Source organism: Papio anubis, chromosome 1, assembly GCF_008728515.1.
Source record: "Papio anubis isolate 15944 chromosome 1, Panubis1.0, whole genome shotgun sequence".
Lineage (NCBI taxonomy): Eukaryota > Metazoa > Chordata > Mammalia > Primates > Cercopithecidae > Papio > Papio anubis.
Window position 1 is genome coordinate 63,950,681 of NC_044976.1, and position 20,409 is coordinate 63,971,089.

At 34.3% G+C, this 20,409-nt stretch overlaps 1 protein-coding gene across 5 annotated transcripts in view; it reads left to right on the plus strand.

Annotated features, from left to right (window-relative positions):
- LOC116276357 (leptin receptor-like) overlaps positions 1-20,409 on the plus strand; it is an 86,158-nt gene that overhangs the window by 55,825 nt on the left and 9,924 nt on the right. For 3 of the 5 annotated variants that reach the window (XM_031669589.1, XM_031669590.1, XM_031669591.1), the window contains 8 exons: positions 3,554-3,699; positions 5,768-5,912; positions 8,699-8,989; positions 9,148-9,265; positions 12,386-12,585; positions 15,934-16,082; positions 17,116-17,275; positions 17,383-17,465. In XM_031669589.1, the coding sequence (XP_031525449.1) occupies positions 3,554-3,699; positions 5,768-5,912; positions 8,699-8,989; positions 9,148-9,265; positions 12,386-12,585; positions 15,934-16,082; positions 17,116-17,275; positions 17,383-17,465 (1,292 nt within the window). Of the gene's footprint in view, positions 1-3,553; positions 3,700-5,767; positions 5,913-8,698; positions 8,990-9,147; positions 9,266-12,385; positions 12,586-15,933; positions 16,083-17,115; positions 17,276-17,382; positions 17,466-19,978; positions 20,323-20,348; positions 20,404-20,409 lie in introns of those variants that run through there. The other 2 variants (XM_031669596.1, XM_031669598.1) reach the window with 2 other exon arrangements.

The window sequence follows — 20,409 nt, forward strand, 5'->3', positions numbered from 1 at the left end:
AGTCATATATAAAGGTTAAAAATTGCTTACAAAAATATTTGCTAGCTTATCTCACTTTGCTTAACACTGTAATGATGGTAGATGTAGTATTGGGAGTATGAAGAGTGGCTTCTGGAATGATTTAACAATAGTATGTATATCTCGGCCATTGTCACTTAAATTCTGTTTTGAAAACTGTTTTCTTTAAATCCTGGATCTATGTAATGGATGTGTATTGATTGGATATCACTTTTTCACAACTCAGATAACTATTTTAAAAAATAATTAGAAGCATGTTTCTTACCTGAATTTATTCCTTCAATAAATATTTCTTAGAGGCTTATGTTTGTCAGAGACTGTTCTAGGAGCTAGAAAAAGAGTGGGAAATTAGACATAGTTCCTATCTCAGAGAGCAGGGACAAACAATAGTAGGCAGAGACAATGATAAAAGAGTAAATAAGTAATTTACTGTACAAACATGATTACAGAAAGCTTCAAATAATAGACAACAGTCTGTTTTCTTTGTGCAAAGATCCCCCAAATCTCTTTTTATCAATTTAAATATGCAATTACAAATGTGAATAATACAGGCAAATGTTAGTGCTATGTATTTAATTTATTAATTTCATTTAATTATGTATAATTTAGCAATTTTTCTCCACTTATATTTCCTGAAACAATTGTATGCAAACTCTTTATGTCTGATTTTGCATCATTGGTTTTGACATCACTAGAGCCACTTTTCCAAGTATCTGATACAATTTTACATACAACTCAGGCTTTACTTCTTTGTAAGTTACTCGAGATACAGCACTTTTTGAAACTGTGTATGACATCATATTTTAACATTAAGACTTTCAAATAATTTGTCCTCTAGGGATATCGTTGTGCTCTCCACAACATAGTTACAATGGCATACAAGCAATTCAATCGTGAAGTTATACCATAGAGAAAAAAATTACAAAATCTTTGTTCAATATCATTTTTTCTTTTCAAAACTAATTCTACCTGATGATTTTTTAGTAGCATTTAGAGTCAACTTTGAGTTGCATTGTTTTTCAAAATGAAGTAGTTAAGGGAAAGTGCTATGGAATTTTTAAGAACTTGAAAACTTTCTTAATTTTGTCTTTATGCGGAGATAATTTTGGGGAAAAAATCTTTCCTTGTATTTGAACACATATGATAATACCCCCAAATTATATGTTCCATGAAAACAATAAAACTGGTGTGATGGAGTGTCAGGGACTATTGTTTCTACTATGTAGATCAAAGAAGATCTCCTTTAGGACATAGCATTTGAGCTGAATAAAGAAGAGATATACATGCAAAAATCCAGAGCAAAAGGTGCTCCAAGCAGGAAGAACAATATTCACAAAATCCCTAAGATAAAATGAACTTGGTAATTTGAGGAACAAAACAGAAGACCTTTGTGCTAGGAGTGAATGAGGTATGAGAGTATTAAAGGATGAGGTCAGAGTTACCTGGTCCAGAGCATGTAGTAGGCCAGGGTGGAGAAGTAAAGAACTGTTTTGATTTGGATCTGTTTGGGAGATGGTGCTGACTGGACTGTCTAGTGGTTGGAGTTGTAGAGTGTGAAGGACAGAGGGGAATCAAGGATAACTCTTAAATTTAGACCTGGGCATCTAGATGAACAGTGACACCAGATACTGAGATACGGAAACTCAGGGAAGATTAGTTGTGTGTACAGAAATCAAGAGCTCTATTTTGGACACATTGTATTTGAGATGTCTGTTGGAAACCTAGGAGACGTTGAATAAGAAGTTGGACATATGAGTCTAAAGTTTAGGGGAGATGCATACATTTGGGAGTTGTTAACATATCAAGGTTTAGAGTATTGTATGAGATCACCTATTTAGAGTTCAGGAAGAGAAAGACTGAGGGGTTATCAGTAAGAATGCAGGAGTAAAAGAGTATGTTGTTCTAGAAGCCAAGTGAAAAAAATATTTCAAGAAGGAGGGTATAAGCATCTGTGGAGTGCTGCTGAGAGGCAGAGTAAGATGAATGGGAAATTGACATTGGGTTTGTTTTTGTATTTCTAATATTAATGCATATTAGTATTGTCAACCTAAAATGTATGACAGATACCAACTCTACAAAGCAAAAAGTTTATTTGGGAGTAGTAGGGGATTGCAGTTCTAGATATGCATGCTATGGAATGACTATGACACATCCACGGGGGTTGGAGTAAAGGGGAAGCTTGAAAAGACATATAGGAGACCTCCATGTAAGCTCTTTTGAACAAAGATTTTGGTTACAAGAGCTTGCTGCAGGGGTTGGCATTAGCTCATTGGTGGAGACAGCCATTGTTAGGCAAGTGTCTCTGTGCAGGCAGCTTTTATGGAATACTGTGGTTTTGAGGAATTATTTACGTCATTCCAACGTAGGCATACATGCATAAGGGGACTCCTTCATGGCCTCCCAACTCCATTGTGTTAGGGTTCCGCATTAGTAACTCCAGTTTGATACTGATAACTTTTACAATATGCAGATAGGAAATGTACAATAGCTTGTAATATTGTGATTTTACTTTTCTTTGGTATATGTTTGTTTTCTCTTTGGTCATGGGAACACAGTAAATTTCACCTGTAATTTCCAGACTTTTGTGTTTAGCTGTCTTTGCTTTAAAGTAACTGAAATTTATAATATGTCACATAAAGTAAACCATCATTGATTTTGACTAAAAGAGGAAAATTGTGACCAAATTCCTGAAAATATAGAATGTGAAAATTATCTTATGCTCTTTATTTGTTGAAAATAAAATTCAAATCAGTATTTGTTTCAATTTAATGATAATTTCTATATACATGAATAATTGCTGTTAATTGTAAAAACCTTGCTAATATAGAGATGAACAAACAAGAAAACGCACCAATTTTCTATCACTTTGGCAATCTTTCTATTTTAAATATATCAGGAATCCAAGTATAAATGTGTGTTAAACTTTAAAAATTTAAACATTAAACATTTTTAATATTCTGAGAAACTTCATCCTTACTTCTGATGATAAGCCAGGGACTGCTGCAGCTGCATTTATTGCATGGGAATATTCATGCTGTCAGTTATTTGAGTAGGTTTGTCTAGATTATAGACAATTGTGATCCATAATTAATAGACAAGTTGAATTTTGGATAGTTTTATGTATTGCCAAATAGTGTTCTGCACAATGCTTTTTTCCTTTTTACCCACTAAAATAAGTGGAGTGGGTGAGGTTCAGGGGAGACTTCAAATAAGTTTGAGGATGCTGGGTTTAATAAAGTTAAGTGGGATTCTTATAAGGGGAAATAACATTTAGCAAAATAATCTCATTTACTGACTCATAGTCTTTACCACTTAAGGGGAGGGAAATGGATATACATGGATTGCTATGATAAGGTACAAGAACTAGACCCAGTATTCTAGCTTGTTTCAGTTCTGTAATTAGTCCTTGGATAAAGTCACCTTTTAAGTACTTGAAAGGCAAGATATGATGAAAATTTATTTTGACTTTATTTTATTCAACTATAATTGTCATGAAAATTACTTGACTTAAAAGTATTCTCTTTTTTTTCTTAAGTGAAGCCTGATCCACCATTAGGTTTGCGTATGGAAATCACAGATGACGGTAATTTAAAGATTTCTTGGTCCAGCCCACCATTGGTACCATTTCCACTTCAATATGAAGTGAAATATTCAGAGAATTCTACAACAGTTATCAGAGAAGTAAGTATATTTTAATAAGTAAAATGAAAAGTTGAGAAGTAAAGACCCTCTTAAGTCCCATAGCAATTAACCTCTGCATACTAAATATATACATTTCTTCTAAAGCAGAATGAATTATAGTTCAATATTTCATATTATATATGTCATATATAGATAGATATACATACGTATATATACAGCTATAGGAAATCTAGTTACAGAAACTTGAATTCATAATTACAATTATTTTCCACCGACAGACCACTGATTTCATCTTTTTTTTTTAATTGCTCAATCTATTTGAATCTTTTTCTGAATGTGGCAACAGAAAGATTTTTGCTTGGCTAATCATTAGTCGAGCTTCTGAATCTTCTGCTAGCCCCATCTGTGCATATTCCTGTAAAACTCAGTTTTAGCAAAGAACTCTGCTAGGTCATTTTAGAAGGAACCCCCCGACCCTGGATATCTGAGGAATATTTGATCAGGTTTCTCATCCTCCACCATTCCCCAAATAATGTTTGATCACCATGGCCCATGGCCTGTCTTCAACAAGAATTCTGTTAGGTCAGTTTAGCCAGAATCCCTCTTATCATGATGTTTTTGCTTAGTAATTTTCTATCTACTCCCTGCTTCTTGGCTATAAATTCCCTGTTGCCCATGCTGTATTTGGACTTAGCCCACCCACCCCCACCCATCACAAGGCATATGCAGTGCTCCATATACCTATTGTGATGATTCCAAATAAAGTCTTCCTTACTTCCTTTCTCTTTTTCTTTAACAGTTCATTCGGTAAGTATTTATTGAACACCTGCTACGTGCCTGGAACTGTTCTACTTGCATCAGGATACACTGAGATAGCAGGACAGGATAAGAGGAATCTGGGGGTGCTGGCAGGGAATGGAAGGTTGCAATAATAAATGGAGGTTGGGGAGAGTCACATTTGAGCAAAGATGTGAGGGAAATGGTGATGTGGATATCTGGGGAGTTGGGTTCTAAACAGAGAGAACAGCAATGCAAAGGATGGTGTGGCTGAGGGCAGTGAAGGTGACAGCAGTAGTGGTTGAAGTCAGAGGCCAGTGGGGGAGGAGAAGGTGGAGCTCAATGAATAGCCTCTTGGGCCATGTGAATACTTTGGCACTTTACTTTGTGAAACTAAGTTTCATATAATTTAGAAGTGAAAAACAGTCTTTTAGAACTGGCAAAAAATGTAAAACATTTTATTTTCACAAAGAGAACGATGGAAATCCTCAGTGTCACGTATGGAGAAGACAAAGTTAAGGCTTCTGTGGTTTCAGCTTTCTCATCTGTAAACTGGAGATAATCTGTAAACTTGAGGATTTTAGATAGGAGTTATTAATATCTGATGTTGTTGTATGCATTCCTGATGCTTTTCATAATTTTTAGTCTGTGATATGTTCCCCCTGCCTCAAGAGCAGTCATTAGAGGCCAGAGAGTTTATTAACTTTGGAGTACATTTTTGGGAACTGAATTTTGATCTTCCAGGCTCAAGTGATTCTCCTGCCTCTTTTTTTTTTTTTTTTTAAAGAGATGTGGTATCACTATGTTGCCCAGGCTGGTCTTGAACTCCTGGGCTCAAGTGGTCTACTCACTTCGGTCTCCCAAAGTGTTGGGATTATAGGCATGAGCCACCATGCCTGACTAGGCTCAGGTTCTTAAGACTTTTCATGCCCTTCTGCACAGGATACTTGTAGTTCTTTGTGTACCCCTGCACAGCATTTTCTACCAGGTGTGTCTTACAGGTGTCAGTAGCGGCTTGAAGCTTCCCACAGATTTTAGCTGCATTTCTTAAAATTCTAAAGGTCATATATTCATCATGATTCAGTTAAGAGTATTTGCTAATTATCATTATGATTTTTCTATTGGACCCATGGACTATTTAAAATTTTATTGACTAATGTGCAAACATTTCTTTTTGATTATTGATATTTGTTTTAATTCCGCTGTGGCCAGATAACTACTTTGTAAGATTTTAATTCTTTGAAATTTGATGAGATTAGCTTATGATCACTTTTCGTAAAGGTTCCCCATCAACTTGATGTTCTGATGTTTTAATATAATATTTTAACAGGCTGACAAGATTGTCTCAGCTACATCCCTGCTGGTAGACGGTATACTTCCTGGGTCTTCATATGAGGTTCAGGTGAGGGGCAAGAGACTGGATGGCCCAGGAATCTGGAGTGACTGGAGTACTCCTCATGTCTTTACCACACAAGGTAGGTTATGTAATAGCCACTTCTACTGGGAGGGAAATATATTTCCTGAACTTGCCTTTGTATATTATAAGCATCTTAAATTTTGTAGCCTTAAAATGAAAGAAGGAACACAATATCAACTTCCTTGTTTAAACTTTGAATGGGCCAATTCGTGAATTAAAATTCTGTCAGAGTCTCTGGGCTTATGTGTTTCTATTGCAGTACATTGTAGGATCACTTTTCTTATTAAAAAGAAAAAATTAATATAACAGTTCCAAATTAAACTCAGAAAGCCCCTTGTATTGATAATTCCTTAATTTACATTTTAAAACCAAGCATATTTATTTGACATAAAATTCAAATATTAATGTTTTACTTCATATTATATAATAAATGAATTTTTATTCTAGATGCTTGCTTTTGAGAGTTTTCAGTGCCGATTGTTCATATTGTAAAGGTTATTTTTAGCATTGGAACATCTATAGTTTATTCACAGCTTCTTCATGCAGCTGATGTGCAAAGTTTTGCATAGAGGCTCCAGAGGCTTGGAATAATCCTAGACCTGCTACGTGCAAAGCTGTGACTATAGAAAGAAAATAGTCCTTTGACCAGTTGTCCAATCTGTCAAAAGGGCAAAATTTTTCTTGCTCAGACTTACTGAGATTGATTAGGGCCTGTATAGAGATAATATGTACCATGCAAATATTCAGTCCATTTAACAAGTTTACTTATTGATTGCTTACTATTTTAAAAGCACTGATTCATCAAAAGGCAAGTAGCAATAGTAGTTTAAGACATTGACTTTGGAGTCCAACAGAAGTTTATAGAAATTCTGGCCTCACCACTGATTTGGAGAATTTCTTAATCTTTCTATGCCTTAATTTCCTCATCTGTAAAATAGGGATGTTTTATATGGATATGAAATATCTATATAAAATAAAATAATGAAATGAAATAATTCACATGGGTCATGTGAAGAAAATCATTATTGTTTTATTATTCTGCAAATTAAAAATTGCATAGTGTGTCATATGCAGATAAAATGCGTATCTATCTATATTAATATTTTGCAAATTAAATATTCAATATTTATCTCATATCAATTTCAATAAATTTATCCAGTGTATATTTCACAAATTGTCAGGTTTTTATTAACTTGGTTTTCTTATTTTTAAGCTAATATTTTAGCATCTACTCATGTAAAAATACTATGATTTTCATCTTTTTTCTCAATTAAGCCTTACTATATATATTTGATTTCAAAGTGAAATGCTTTGAATTCTCTTATCATCTTTAAAATGAAAAACTTCAGCTTAATTCATGAAAGTTCAATTATACTTTTTCTTTTTAAATAAGAATTATTCTGAGACTTTTGAGGCAGTTTAGTAAGGAGGTTGTGGCGCATACTGAAGGTAGGTTAAAATAGGTTAATGTGTTAGGTACTTGTCCACAGTAAGTAACGTATAAGTGAAGCTTGAGTGCCACCTCAGCTAGGATTATACTCAGTCACGCTCATAAATCTAATGGTTTGGCTTCTGTCCAGTAATTTTATGCTACTAAAGTTTTTTCCTGTTTCTATTTGATTATGGACATAAAAAACATAGATGTTTTGTATGGATTGTAAATATATAGACATTGATGTTTAGCGTGCTATTACAGAATAAAGAAAACTTAATAAAAACCAATTATTTTTGTTTCTCTTTTTAAGGGTAATCCCAAGATATGTGTGAAAACAAATTTTCATAGTCTATCAGCAGAAAATGGTTTACCTTAACTTTACAGCTGTGAAATGTACTGATGTTTTTGCAGTGCACTGTGGTGGAAATAATTTCTTCCTATGCAAACCATCATTTACTTTTATCTTGTGTGTCTTTGAAAATGATAGGCAAATGAAGTTTACAACAATAGAGGACTTTAAAAATAGTATGGAATCATGTGTAGGCATTAAAAAAATCATGTTTTAGGAAAATATTGCTTCTCTTTGCCCTCATCCATAGGATATTGGCATTAAATAACTCAAAATGATAGTACAAACCAGCATTTATAATTTTCTCTGCTTTGTATATTGCTGCATTATGATTCATATGACATTCCTATTTTTTAATTTATATCTCATATATTTACCTACTTACTTGAAATTTTTATGTATCCAAACAAGACAATAGCAGCAATCATTCTTACTTCGGGATTTTGCTTCATAGTGATTTTTTTAAAGAACTTGTCCTAGGTTTCACTGATTCCCAAAGCAGGGTCTGGTGGAAAATATGTCATTGTGGAATTAAACTATGTTTTGTTTTAGTTACTTTCCAGCCTATCAGTTAGCAAGTGACAATTACTGACTAAAACATATATACACACACACATATATATATACAGATATATATATACACACACACACAGATATATATACACACACACACAGATATATATATATATATTATATATATATATATTTTTATATATATATATATATCTCTCTCGTAGTCCGCCTGCCTCAGCCTCCCAAAGTGCTGGGATTACAGGCGTGAGCCACCGCGCCCAGCCCTAAAACATATTTTATGATGAATAAGCCTCTGTGTTTAGAAGATAGTGAAGACATTCACGGAAGCTCAATTCACTTTCGAATGAGAGCACTCGGGACACTAGATAACTGTACACAAACAGGCAATTTCAGCATTATCCAGTTTTTTAGTACACTCATTTTAGTTTTGGCAGTATAACTCTGCAATGTGTTGTGAATCTTTTTCGATGTGGTATAAATTACAGTGTTTTGTCTTCATCTGACATCCTTTCTTCCCTCATTACAGATGTCATATACTTTCCACCTAAAATTCTGACAAGCGTTGGATCTAATGTTTCTTTTCACTGCATCTATAAGAATGAAAACAAGATTGTTTCCTCAAAAAAGATTGTTTGGTGGATGAATTTAGCTGAGAAAATCCCTCAAAGCCAGTATGATGTTGTGAGTGATCATGTTAGCAAAGTTACTTTTTTCAATCTGAATGAAACCAAACCTCGAGGAAAGTTTACCTATGATGCAGTGTACTGCTGCAATGAACATGAATGCCATCATCGCTATGCTGAATTATATGTGATTGGTAAGAAAATGAAGGTTTTGTTCATTTTGTTCCACAACTTAAAGTTTCATTATGGAACCTCCTTATATTAGAGTCCTGTTAAGATGTAAGAAAAAAATTTTTCATTAAATTTTTTGGTGTTTTTGCTTTATATTAACATTTTAATGTGTTTCAAATAGATGTCAATATCAATATCTCATGTGAAACTGATGGGCACTTAACTAAAATGACTTGCAGATGGTCAACCAATACAATCCAGTCACTTGCGGGAAGCACTTTGCAATTGAGGTATCGTAGGTATGTATTATTTTTGGTGTTCATTTTTCTGTGGGTATGGTGAGATAAAAATTTTCTGTAGAAATATTACAACAGTAGTCTTACAGATTATTTGCTTCCTGAAAGAGGAAAGTATAATATAATTAATCAGGAAATTTTTGAGGGATTATATACATTGGTGATTCTTGAAAAATATTCACACCTGAGGTTAAAAAATTGTAATTTGTTTTTACTTCAAATTATCTTTTCTGAAAATCAACCAATTCTGTATAATTTATATTTTAACTCTTGAATGAAACACAAGAAAATGTAGTTTGTGTATGTTTTAACTTGACTTAAGAGAGTTGACTAGAGGAGAATGTGAAAGATTATAAAAGTTTCATATCATTTGGTTAAAGATTGTTTTGGAAAAAAAGAGGTAGAAGCAGATTATAGGAGATAATATGAATGGTTTTTAGAACTAACCGAGGTTATTTAGGAAATAAATACTTATGGTTAGTAAAGGGTAATGTGTTCTAATAAGAAGTAATTTGTACTTGTTTATTTTTACCCTTCTATGTTTTAAAAAGAATTCAAGGCCTCATCTTATAGTGGTCCCTTTCTCTCTAAAATCATTTTATCTAAAATGATACCACCCTTAATCAGATGATAGATTTTTAAAATATCCCATAGTAGTATTCAAGTAAATATACTGCTGTTAAACACTGTGTCTCAATTTGTATTTTTTTTTTCTCAATTTGTATTTTTATTTGTAGTGGAGACTTTCAATTTGTATAACATGCTCATTTATCCTTAAAATATAAATTTTCAACTAGAAAAATAAATTCCTTCTCTCCAATACTGTGATCTGAAGTCTATTCCTAATGCTGCCAGTCTCTTCTTATGTAGTATTAGGAAAAAAATGTGACAATTCATACATTTCTCAAATAGCTGCCTTCATTCTACCTAATATGTATATTTTAAAATCAGTAGAATGTTTGTGATATGAAATTTTACTTTTATAATCTGTCTTTACCTTGTTTTCATGGCATCTTCACATTAGAAAGGTATTTGTGAAAACCTATTATATTAAGCCCCATGCCTCGTTTCTCTTAACATTTACAGAATAACCAGGAAACTACCTTTACTTGCGTGAGTTTCTTAACTTCCCTAAGTCTCAATTTCCTTGTCTGTAAAAACAGAGAGACTAATAGGACTTACAATGTTTCTGTGAGAGTTAACAACATATTTCACCTAATTATAATCACGTGATATAATTTCTCCTTGTAAATATTCAATATATTGTTTTTGCTGTCACGATGGTAATGATGCCAACTTTTCGATTCTAAGTGTGCTGGTACTGTGCTTTTCTACTTTGTTCTTATTTTCTACCCCCAGATGACCCCTCACTCCTCATTTTCATTTTTGTCCATGCACCATCATTTATTCACACACACACACACACACACACACACACACACACACACACACACACATTCATGATTGTAATTTTGAGAAGACAAGAAAAAGAAGTAGTATAGAAAATAGAAAATGACAGAAGAATATCGATTTTTTTAGCTTCTTCTAACTTCCTCCCATCTCTTTGGAAAGACTAATTGCTACTTTAGCCATTTAAATATAGTATTCAGAGCAAACATTGGCCCAATAAGTTATTTCAAACCAGAGGAAAAAGAGTTTATGGCAAGTTTTTCCAGCCCATGGCCTGGGGCCCCAAGTGGACCAGGATGGCTTTGAATGCGGCCCAACACAAATTTATAAACTTTCTGAAAACATTGTGAGATTTTTCTTGAAACTTTTTTTTTTTTGGTTCATCAGCTATCGTTAGTGTATTTTATGTGTGGCCCAAGACAGTTCTTCTTCCAGTGCTGCCTAGGGAAGCCGAAAAATTGGACACCCTTGCTTTATGGGTTCTGAGGTGGAGTGTTGTCTAGGACTCACTTATACAATTTAAAAAAAATTTTTGTCTCTGAGAAGATGAGGAATATACGTGATTATATAATTCACATACATATCTGAAGTTGGTATTATATTAATTTGTATTAATTTGAATTAGAAAATTATATTCATCACGGATTTGTGATGAAATTTAATTCTTTCTTTAAAGTGTGAGGAATTTGCCTTCCTTGCCACCTCAGGAATGTTCCATGACTACTTTCATCTATATTTTAAATATTCTCTCACTAATATATAGTGTTAGTTTAATTTGCAAATTGTTTTTAAGTTCTGTCTCTAACTGGATCATTTTCTCCTTTTTAGAGCATTTATTTCATTTGCATCCCTACTTAGTGTCTAATGAAATATTTAATAAGAGTTACTGTCAGTTTCTGTGGAAAGATATAGAACTGGGATATAGCTGGGAAAAATTTAAAAAATGCCTTTCTAATAAGAACATCTATTGTTTTAGATAGAGTGCAACTGTCTGTATTTTATTTAATTATTTTAATTTAATTTAATTTAATTTTATTTTTGAGACAGTCTCCCTGTGTCGCCCAGGCTGCAGTGCAGTGGTACCATCCCAGTTCACTGCAATCTCCGCCTCCCGGGTTCAAGTGATTCTACTGTCTCAGCTTCCCAAGTAGCCAGGACTACAGACGCGCATTATAGAGACGGGGTTTCACCATGTTGCCCAGGCTGGTCTAGAACTTCTGGGCTCAAGTGATCGGCCTGCCTCAGCCTCCCAAAGTGCTGGAATTACAGGCATGAGCCACCGCACCGGGCCTCCTGCCTGCCTTTTAAACCTGGGATCCCCAGTCCCCGGGCCACGGAGCGGTACCTGTCTGTGGCCTCTTAGGAACCCGGCCACACGGCAGGAGGTGAGAGAGCAGCATTACTACCTGTGCTCCGCCTCCTGTCAGATCAGCAGTGGCATTAGATTCTTAGAGGAGCAGAACCCTATTGTGAACTGGGCATGCGCTCCTTATGAGACTCTACTACCTGGTGATCGGAAGTGGAACAGTTTCGTCCCGAAATCCTGAACCATTTCCCATCCCCCATTTGTGGAAAAGTTGTTTCCCGTGAAACCGGTCCCTGGTGCCAAAAAGGTTGGCGACTGCTGTTTTAAACAACAAATCAGAATTCTCAGGTATCTTCTTGTTACTTTTATTAATGTATGCTAATTGACTATTTTTGTATCTTTTAAAGGAGCAGCCTTTACTGTTTTGATATTCCATCTATTCATCGCATATCTAAGCCTAAAGATTGCTATTTGCAGAGTGATGGTTTTTATGAATGCGTTTTCCAGCCAATCTTTCTATTATCTGGCTATACAATGTGGATTAGGATCAATCACCCTCTAGGTTCACTTGACTCTCCACCAACATGTGTCCTTCCTGATTCTGTGGGTATGTCAAGCTGTGTTGTGTCTTCATTTGTGTTAGCAGATTTGTATGCAGATTGATGCAGGTTTAATGTTATATTTTGCCATTTTCTGATCACATTAGATTTTGAAAAGAAAATTGTTCCTGTTTACAGTGGTATTGAGAAAATCAGCCTTAGGAAGTTTTACACTTTTGAATTCATTTCAAATTATTTATAGTAGGCTTTTTTAAGCAATAGGAATATTTTCTGCATACTATTAGATGAAATACATGGGTCTTTATGAATGAATTTTAGTAATGTTTTTCTAAATAAGGCATTATTTTACGTTTTTGTTCCAGTGTAGTTATGAAAACATGCAGTATTTTTACTCCGAAGGTTTGATTTGAATATTCTGAGGGTCTCAGTAATCTGAGTACTCATAACTCAAGCCTTTAATTTGTGAGGATATGTAGGGCACAGAAGCATTTAAAATAGCTAAATTGAAGTGGAGGAAATAGACAACAATGACATACATTATATTTTAAACATTCTTTTCAAAAAAAACTTTTGATTTCAAAGATATTAAGAGAGTCCTTGGAAAATGTGATATATTCTTTCAAGTTCATTGTGAAATATCTGAGAAATGATTGTGCAACAGGAATGAAAAAATATCTTTTGGTGCTGTTATGTATGTATAACTAAGGAGGCTTTTGTAAATATTTTCTAAATGTTTGTTTTCAGATATAAGATATCTGAAAACAAAAACAAAACTGGGATTTTCAGTGAATTTTCCCCTCAAATAAAATATTCCTCAGTAGGAAACACCTTAGAATAATGTTCCATAAAAATATTAATATATGCTATTTAGTTGGGGGATTATGCCAAAAATCAATATTTGAGTCATTGTTTTTCAATTAATTAATACACATTTGAATTAAAACCTATATCCAAAAAATACAGAATAAGATTGTTTTAATTATTAGATTTCTTTTTCTATATAAAGTCCCAATGAATTCTCTCCCCACTGTTTAATTCCATTTAAGTGATTTTTACTGCAGTGATACTTAATATCCTAGGATAGCAAGGAACCCTCTTACACTCCCCCAAACATGCACAGATAACAACACACTCACTTATAAGACATGACAAATGCAGCATGGATTCAGTAACATATGTTACCTGAATAACCTTTGGTGTTATCCTTTTCAAAACTAAAATAACGAATTTAGGTTGGGCTTATGTTGCCTACTTAGTACTAGAAGGTAATGTGGAAACTCAATGTTGGGATCCAAATGCCAACTCCACCTATTACTAGCCTTTAAATCTGCACTAGCCACATAGGCACTCTGTCTGTTTTGCCATCCATAAAATGTAGACAGCTGCCCATACTTTCCCAGCATGGGTATTGAGGGAATCACGTAACTTCAAGCATATCCTTTCTGCAGACTGGATATTCATTGCCAGTCTGCAGAAATGATACGCTTCATATGATTCAGTTAATTGCAAACACAGATTTAACCTCGTACAGTCTCTTGAGTATTGATACTTCTTTTCCTGACAAGAAATGATCAAGAGGTGAAATACAGTATATATCATCTTGCTGGGTTGGTGGAGAATGCCTTTTTGGTCTATGAAGAATTGAATCATCATGACAAACTTTACACGAAGGAAAAAGTTTAGGTATTTTTGTTTTCAACAGTAAAAACTACTATTGTTGATTGCTTAAAAATGATTTTAAAATACCATATGAAAGGGAGACTATACCTTTACACAGTGTTGGTTTTTGGCAAGTGAGACTTGGAGCAAGAGAATAATAAACACCCATATTGTGCCAATCCAGGTGTTATGATTTCCCTGTGAATCATAACAGTAGTATGGTTTACAAGACATGGGGAAATAAATCAAGAAGGTAAACCCTGGAACTCTCTTAATTTTTCTTACACAGAGTGTCTACATTTGGCCTTAGTTATGGTTTGGGTTATTTAGGTTTCTTTTTGTTGTTGGTGGTGGTTTGGTTGGATGGTTTCATACATTAGCCCTTCGGCTTCCCTTTTTGCTACTGCAGTTGTTTTCTGCATACTCCAGCCAACGGCCATCTCTCACTTTGGATTGTCCATTGGAAGGGGTGACTGTCAAAATAATGACCAAGAGGAGGGCCATTCCAACTGCAATCCCGGAGGCCTCTGCTATACCGGGCATCGACCTTTTAGGTTCTGGGTCATGGGCAGGTGTGGAGGGCATCCAGTCTGAGCAGTTCTGGAGATGTTCCTCAGGAGAGCAGCTCTTTACCAGTTGGTATGGATGTACTTAATATTTTTAACAACTGTTTTGGCATACCAGCTGAATATATGTCCTCTAAATGGAATCTTCCACTCTTAGTACAGATAATCAAGACATGACTATGTAAATGTAGTATGCCATAAAATTGATGCTTGGAGTCATAACAGAGTTAGGGCTTCAGAGACACGCTGTTATGCTTGGGCTTTCAGGCTTTTAGTTTAAAATATGCCACATTTCCATATTGTCATCAGAAAGAGTGGCCCTCAAAGTTAAAAATTAAGAACTTGGGGAAAACTTACGTAGTGAATCTAAGCCTAAGCTAAAGTTTTTACTTTAGCTCTGAAAGCAGCATCATAAAAAGGTGATAGGAAAACAGGGAAGATAACCTTTTTCTTTGCATTTCTGTGATTTTTACATTATGCCTACATGACTTGCTTATATATATATGTGTGTGTGTGTATATATATATTTAAAATAGATTCCTATATATGTAATAGATTCATATATATATATGAATCTATTTTAAAAATCACTTGCTATTCAGATCATCTTTGCCTCTATTACTGCCCGTTAAAAGCCTGTTTCCCTCAGATTATAGAAAACCAAGGCTTTGCTCTGAGATACTATCTCTGACCTTGATCTAGAAATGTTTAATGATACACATCAGCATAAGAGTTTCACACTCACACGTGGAAGTTGATGCAGTCCATGGTTTTTTTTTTGTTTTTTGTTTTTGTTTTTGTTTTTTTTTGCCTCTAATTAAAGTTCAATGGAGAACCGTTTGTTATTGATATTTAGCATGGGTTCAGCGTGGTGTCTTTTGCATGCAGAGCCAATGGTTCAATTTCTAATCAGGTACTACTGTTAGCTTGCTGAGTAACATGGATAATGTATTGACTTTTTTCAGTCAAGTCTTTATTTGCAAAATAGTGATAAATCCCTCTTTTAATATATCACATAAAGTAATAGGGAAACAAATGAGATAATGAGTGAGAAAGTTATGAAGAAGATATTGCTTGATGAATATAGAGGTATGAAAATATAACACAATGTTTTTAGGCATTATTACTATTTAAATTACCATCACTTAAAACTGTTTTAAAAATTTCTAGTGAAGCCACTGCCTCCATCCAGTGTGAAAGCAGAAATTATTAAAAACATTGGATTATTGAAAATATCTTGGGAAAAGCCAGTCTTTCCAGAGAATAACCTTCAATTCCAGATTCGCTATGGTTTGAGTGGAAAAGAAATACAATGGAAGGTACCTTTTACTTAGAACTTCAGCTTTCCTCATTAAATGCTATTTTTATAATATTTAAGAGTTCAATTGCATTAGATTAATTTTATTGGCATAAAAGTACATTCTCTTGTATTCTGTAGCTATTTTCATTAAATAGATTTGCCTAAGTCTAACCTTTTTAAAGAACAAAGTTTCCTGAAATCCATCATTCCCTGAAGTGTGTTTTATAGAACACAGGTCTTATATTATGTTCCTTAGAAAAAGATTAAATGGTTAAATCAGTTTAGGAAACCCTGCATCACTGTATCTTCCTTGTATAGTCACAGTATACATATTACATATTCAAGGTTTGGAGAGTTCCTTCATTAAAGAAAAATTTGTGACCTTATTTCATTTCATGTTCCCCAAACTAGTTTTTTTCCAAGGAACTGTTGTGTCTCTAACATCTGTTAATGTCTTTTAGTACATACATGTTTGATGGAATGCATTTTGGGAGAAGCTGCTTTTCAAACAAACAGAATCATTCCCATAGTGCTAAGGGTGCCTATGATGGCATTTCACATTGGCTTTGTGATGGCAGCCTGCAAAGACCTAGAAATATCAGAAACCCTTATTATATCATTAGATCACAATGATATCAACTAAAACAAATGTGACAGTTTAGCTGCTATTGAAGGATACTGAATATCAGCGATTTGCTACAGTCGGTCCTATCTAACCAATAGGTTTAAATTCTTAGAACGTCTTTGTGGGTAGAGGATTAGTGGACAGGGATTAGTAGTAGGATAAAGAGAGTATTTGGGAAACAAGGTTGCGAGTAAACCAGTTCAAAATCTTGTCATTAGCAAGGGTGTGACAAGATAAATAAGAAAATCCTTGACTTGAAGGAGTTTACAATCCTAGCCTAATTGTGACTATTTCTGAAGTCAGAAAACACAGAATCAGTTCTCTTAATTTTGGAATAGTGTTAAAATTTAAAATAAATGTACTTCAGGGCCCTTTAGATACATATGTGTTGGTAATGAGCAATGTAATGCTTTGACTTATTTTATAGATGTATGACGTTTATGATGCAAAATCAAAATCTGTCAGTCTCCCAGTTCCAGACTTGTGTGCAGTTTATGCTGTTCAGGTGCGCTGTAAGAGGTCAGATGGATTGGGACTTTGGAGTAATTGGAGCAATCCAGCCTACACAGTTGTCATGGATATAAAAGGTCTGCAGAGATTTTGTAAATGTGTTTTGAAAGTACATAAGTGTATGCTTCAAATATGGCTGAAAAAGATTCCTTCAAAAACATACACGCAATTTGTCGTTTTGCAGTTCCTATGAGAGGACCTGAGTTTTGGAGAATAATTAATGGAGATACTATGAAAAAGGAGAAAAATGTGACTTTACTTTTGAAGGTATTCCCAATTTTAACATTATTCTTAAATTGTATTTTTATACTCTTAAAAAATTTACTTCATGGTCCATAATCCTGTTATTAATCTTTGGAAAGCTCAGCAATCCTGTATTTTCATTTCATTTATGAGATGTATTTGCAGAGAGCTAAGATGTACAGTGGCTGAAGCACTGGCATAGTGTTAGGAGACTTTCATTTTCTTCTCAGCTTCACGTACTGTAGTTATGTCAGTACTATTTTGGCAAAGTTACTTAGACTCTTTGGGCCTCAGTTTTCTCATCTGTGTAAATGTAAGATTGAACTAGATGATACGTAATGTTTCTTGTAGTCTAAAAAATTGTATTCATATTTAATTCTGAACAGTATAAATGTCACCTTCCCCACAAACCCCAAGGGCATCAAACACATGACAGAGTATTCCATTTATGTGATGGCATATAAACAGTGGATATTCCCATATATGATAGCTGTGTAGCCTAGTAATTTTCAAAGTATCCTCTCCCAAATGAATTGATTTCTATTTCAAGTGAATAGTTTATTTGGTCAGTAAATGCCAAATTTTAGATTGATTTGGGAATACAACACATGAAGTCAAATAGTATTTCTGTCACTCCAAATGTGAATTGTAAGTTTAATACCCAAGGTTGAATGAGCACACGTTTGAAAATGGTTTCCTGATGAAAGACCAAAGCCTATGTAAAAGTTGTGGTATATAAGAATTTATGTTCATTTGGTTTCTAAATCCAGTTACTCTATAATTTCATTTGGTTAATAATCAATGCAATTTCTAAACTTTTCCATTTCAATACTTCTTAAAATAATCTTTTATGATTTTATCTTATTTCATTTCTTTTATTATTGCTATCTTTAAAAAATTTAGTTTCTTTTTTTATTGCTCTCTTTTCTTTTTCTAGCAAACAATTCCTTCAACACATTTTAATATTTCAGACTTAAAGTTAGCGTTAAGAACTGACAGACATTTATGAGACATTTGTTGTATTCTGAACATTTCATACATATCTCCACCTCTCGGGGAATTCAGGGCCTGTACTCTGAGAGACTGAGTGGGCGGTTGAACCCACCGCGGAAGGGGGCACTGCTGAATAAGAAACAACAACCTTGCCCGACAGATTATTTTTCTCATATTTTTGGTTTTATCTCCATGGGAGTGCTCCAGATATCTGCAAGTTTCTACAGTGAGGGATAGGCAGTGATGTTCCTATGTTTGTGGTAGGGCCAGCTTTGAGCAGAATTTAAGTAGCTTTTCTTTATCTTTGATTTATCCTTTCAGAGCTGTAGTCAACAGCCCTTTGGCCTAGGCTATAGCTACCCTCTCCCATCGCAACATACTCTAGAACAAAACAGTTGTCTTTCTCCAGACAGTTCTTATATTTTCCTCATATCATGAATTCCACATTTCCTCAGCAGTGCTGCCAATAGAAGTTTCTGTAATGATGAAAATGGTTTATATCTGCATTGTCCAATATAGTAGCCACTAGCCACACATGGTTATTAAGCACTTGAAATGTGCCTAGTGTGACTCAGGAACTGAATTTTAAAGTTTATTTAATTTTAATTAATTTAAATTTAAATGGGTGCAAGTGGCCAGTGGCTGTCTTTTTGGACATCAAAGCTCTGTGGTTTCTTTTAGGATGATGTGTGGGAGGGAGACAGTACCCTTGCTAATCTACCATCTTTGCAGAAACTTGAGTGCCTTATATTAATCAAATTGCCTTTCATTAATTTTGTTTTGTGCTGTTTTGTTGTGGTTTCCTAAACTGAGATAATAGTTCAATGATTACGGTTCTCCAAGTCTATGCTTCTTAAACTGGGATAAGATTTGCTTAAGGAGTAAGCCACAAGGCCACAGGATAAGTATGGCACTTTAAAAAATCATTTCTCTGGCATTTCAGAAATATTAAACTTTATGTTAAGGCAGTTTTAGAGTTACAAAAAGATGGCAAAGATAGTACAGAGAATTCCTATGTATTCCCACACCAAGTTTTCTCTAGTATTAACATCTTACACTAGTGTGATACATTTGTTACAATTAATTAAGCAAGATTGATATGTCATCATTAACTCATCTGTAATTTATTTCAAATCCAAATTTCCTTAGCTTATACCAAATGTTCTTTTTCTGGTTCAGGATTCCATCCAGGATAGCAGATTACATTTAGTAGTCATACCTCCTTATGCTTCTCCTGGTTGTAAAAGTTTCTTAGACCTTCTTTGTTTTTATGAACTTCACACAGTTGAGAAGTACTGGTCAGGTATTTTGTAGAATCTCCATCAAACGGGTTTTGTCTAATGTTTTCTCATGATTAGATTAGGGTTATGGGTTTGGGGGAGGAAGATCGCAGATGTAAAATGCCATTCCATCACATCATATTAAGGATACATTCTACCAATGTGACTCATCATGGTTGATGTTCACCTTGCTCGTCTGGCTGAGGTAGTGTTGTCTGGTTTCCCACTGGAAAGTTACTCCTTTTTCTCCTTTCTCCATTTTAGTTTTAAAAATGAAGTCCCCATGCTTAAGGAGTAGGAGCTATGTTCCACCTACTTGAAGGTAGAGGACCTACACACATTATTTAGTGTTCTTCTGCATGGGAGATTTGTCTGTCCTCTCACATTAATTAATTTATTTATTCAATCATTTATTTATATTAGTATGGACAATGAACATTTATTTTAGACTTGGGTCATAATCCAATACTACTTTATTTTGTTGCTCAAAATATTCCTGCTTCAGTCATTGGGAGCTCTTTTAATTGACTCATGTTCCTTTGACATGCCCCCATCATTGTGGGGTTTTTTATTTTAATTTTTGAGTACTGGTAAGTTTGACTTTATTAAAATTAAAAACTTCTATTCACAATAGCAAAGACTTGGAATCAACCCAATGTCCATCAGTGACAGACTGGATTAAGAAAATGTGGCAC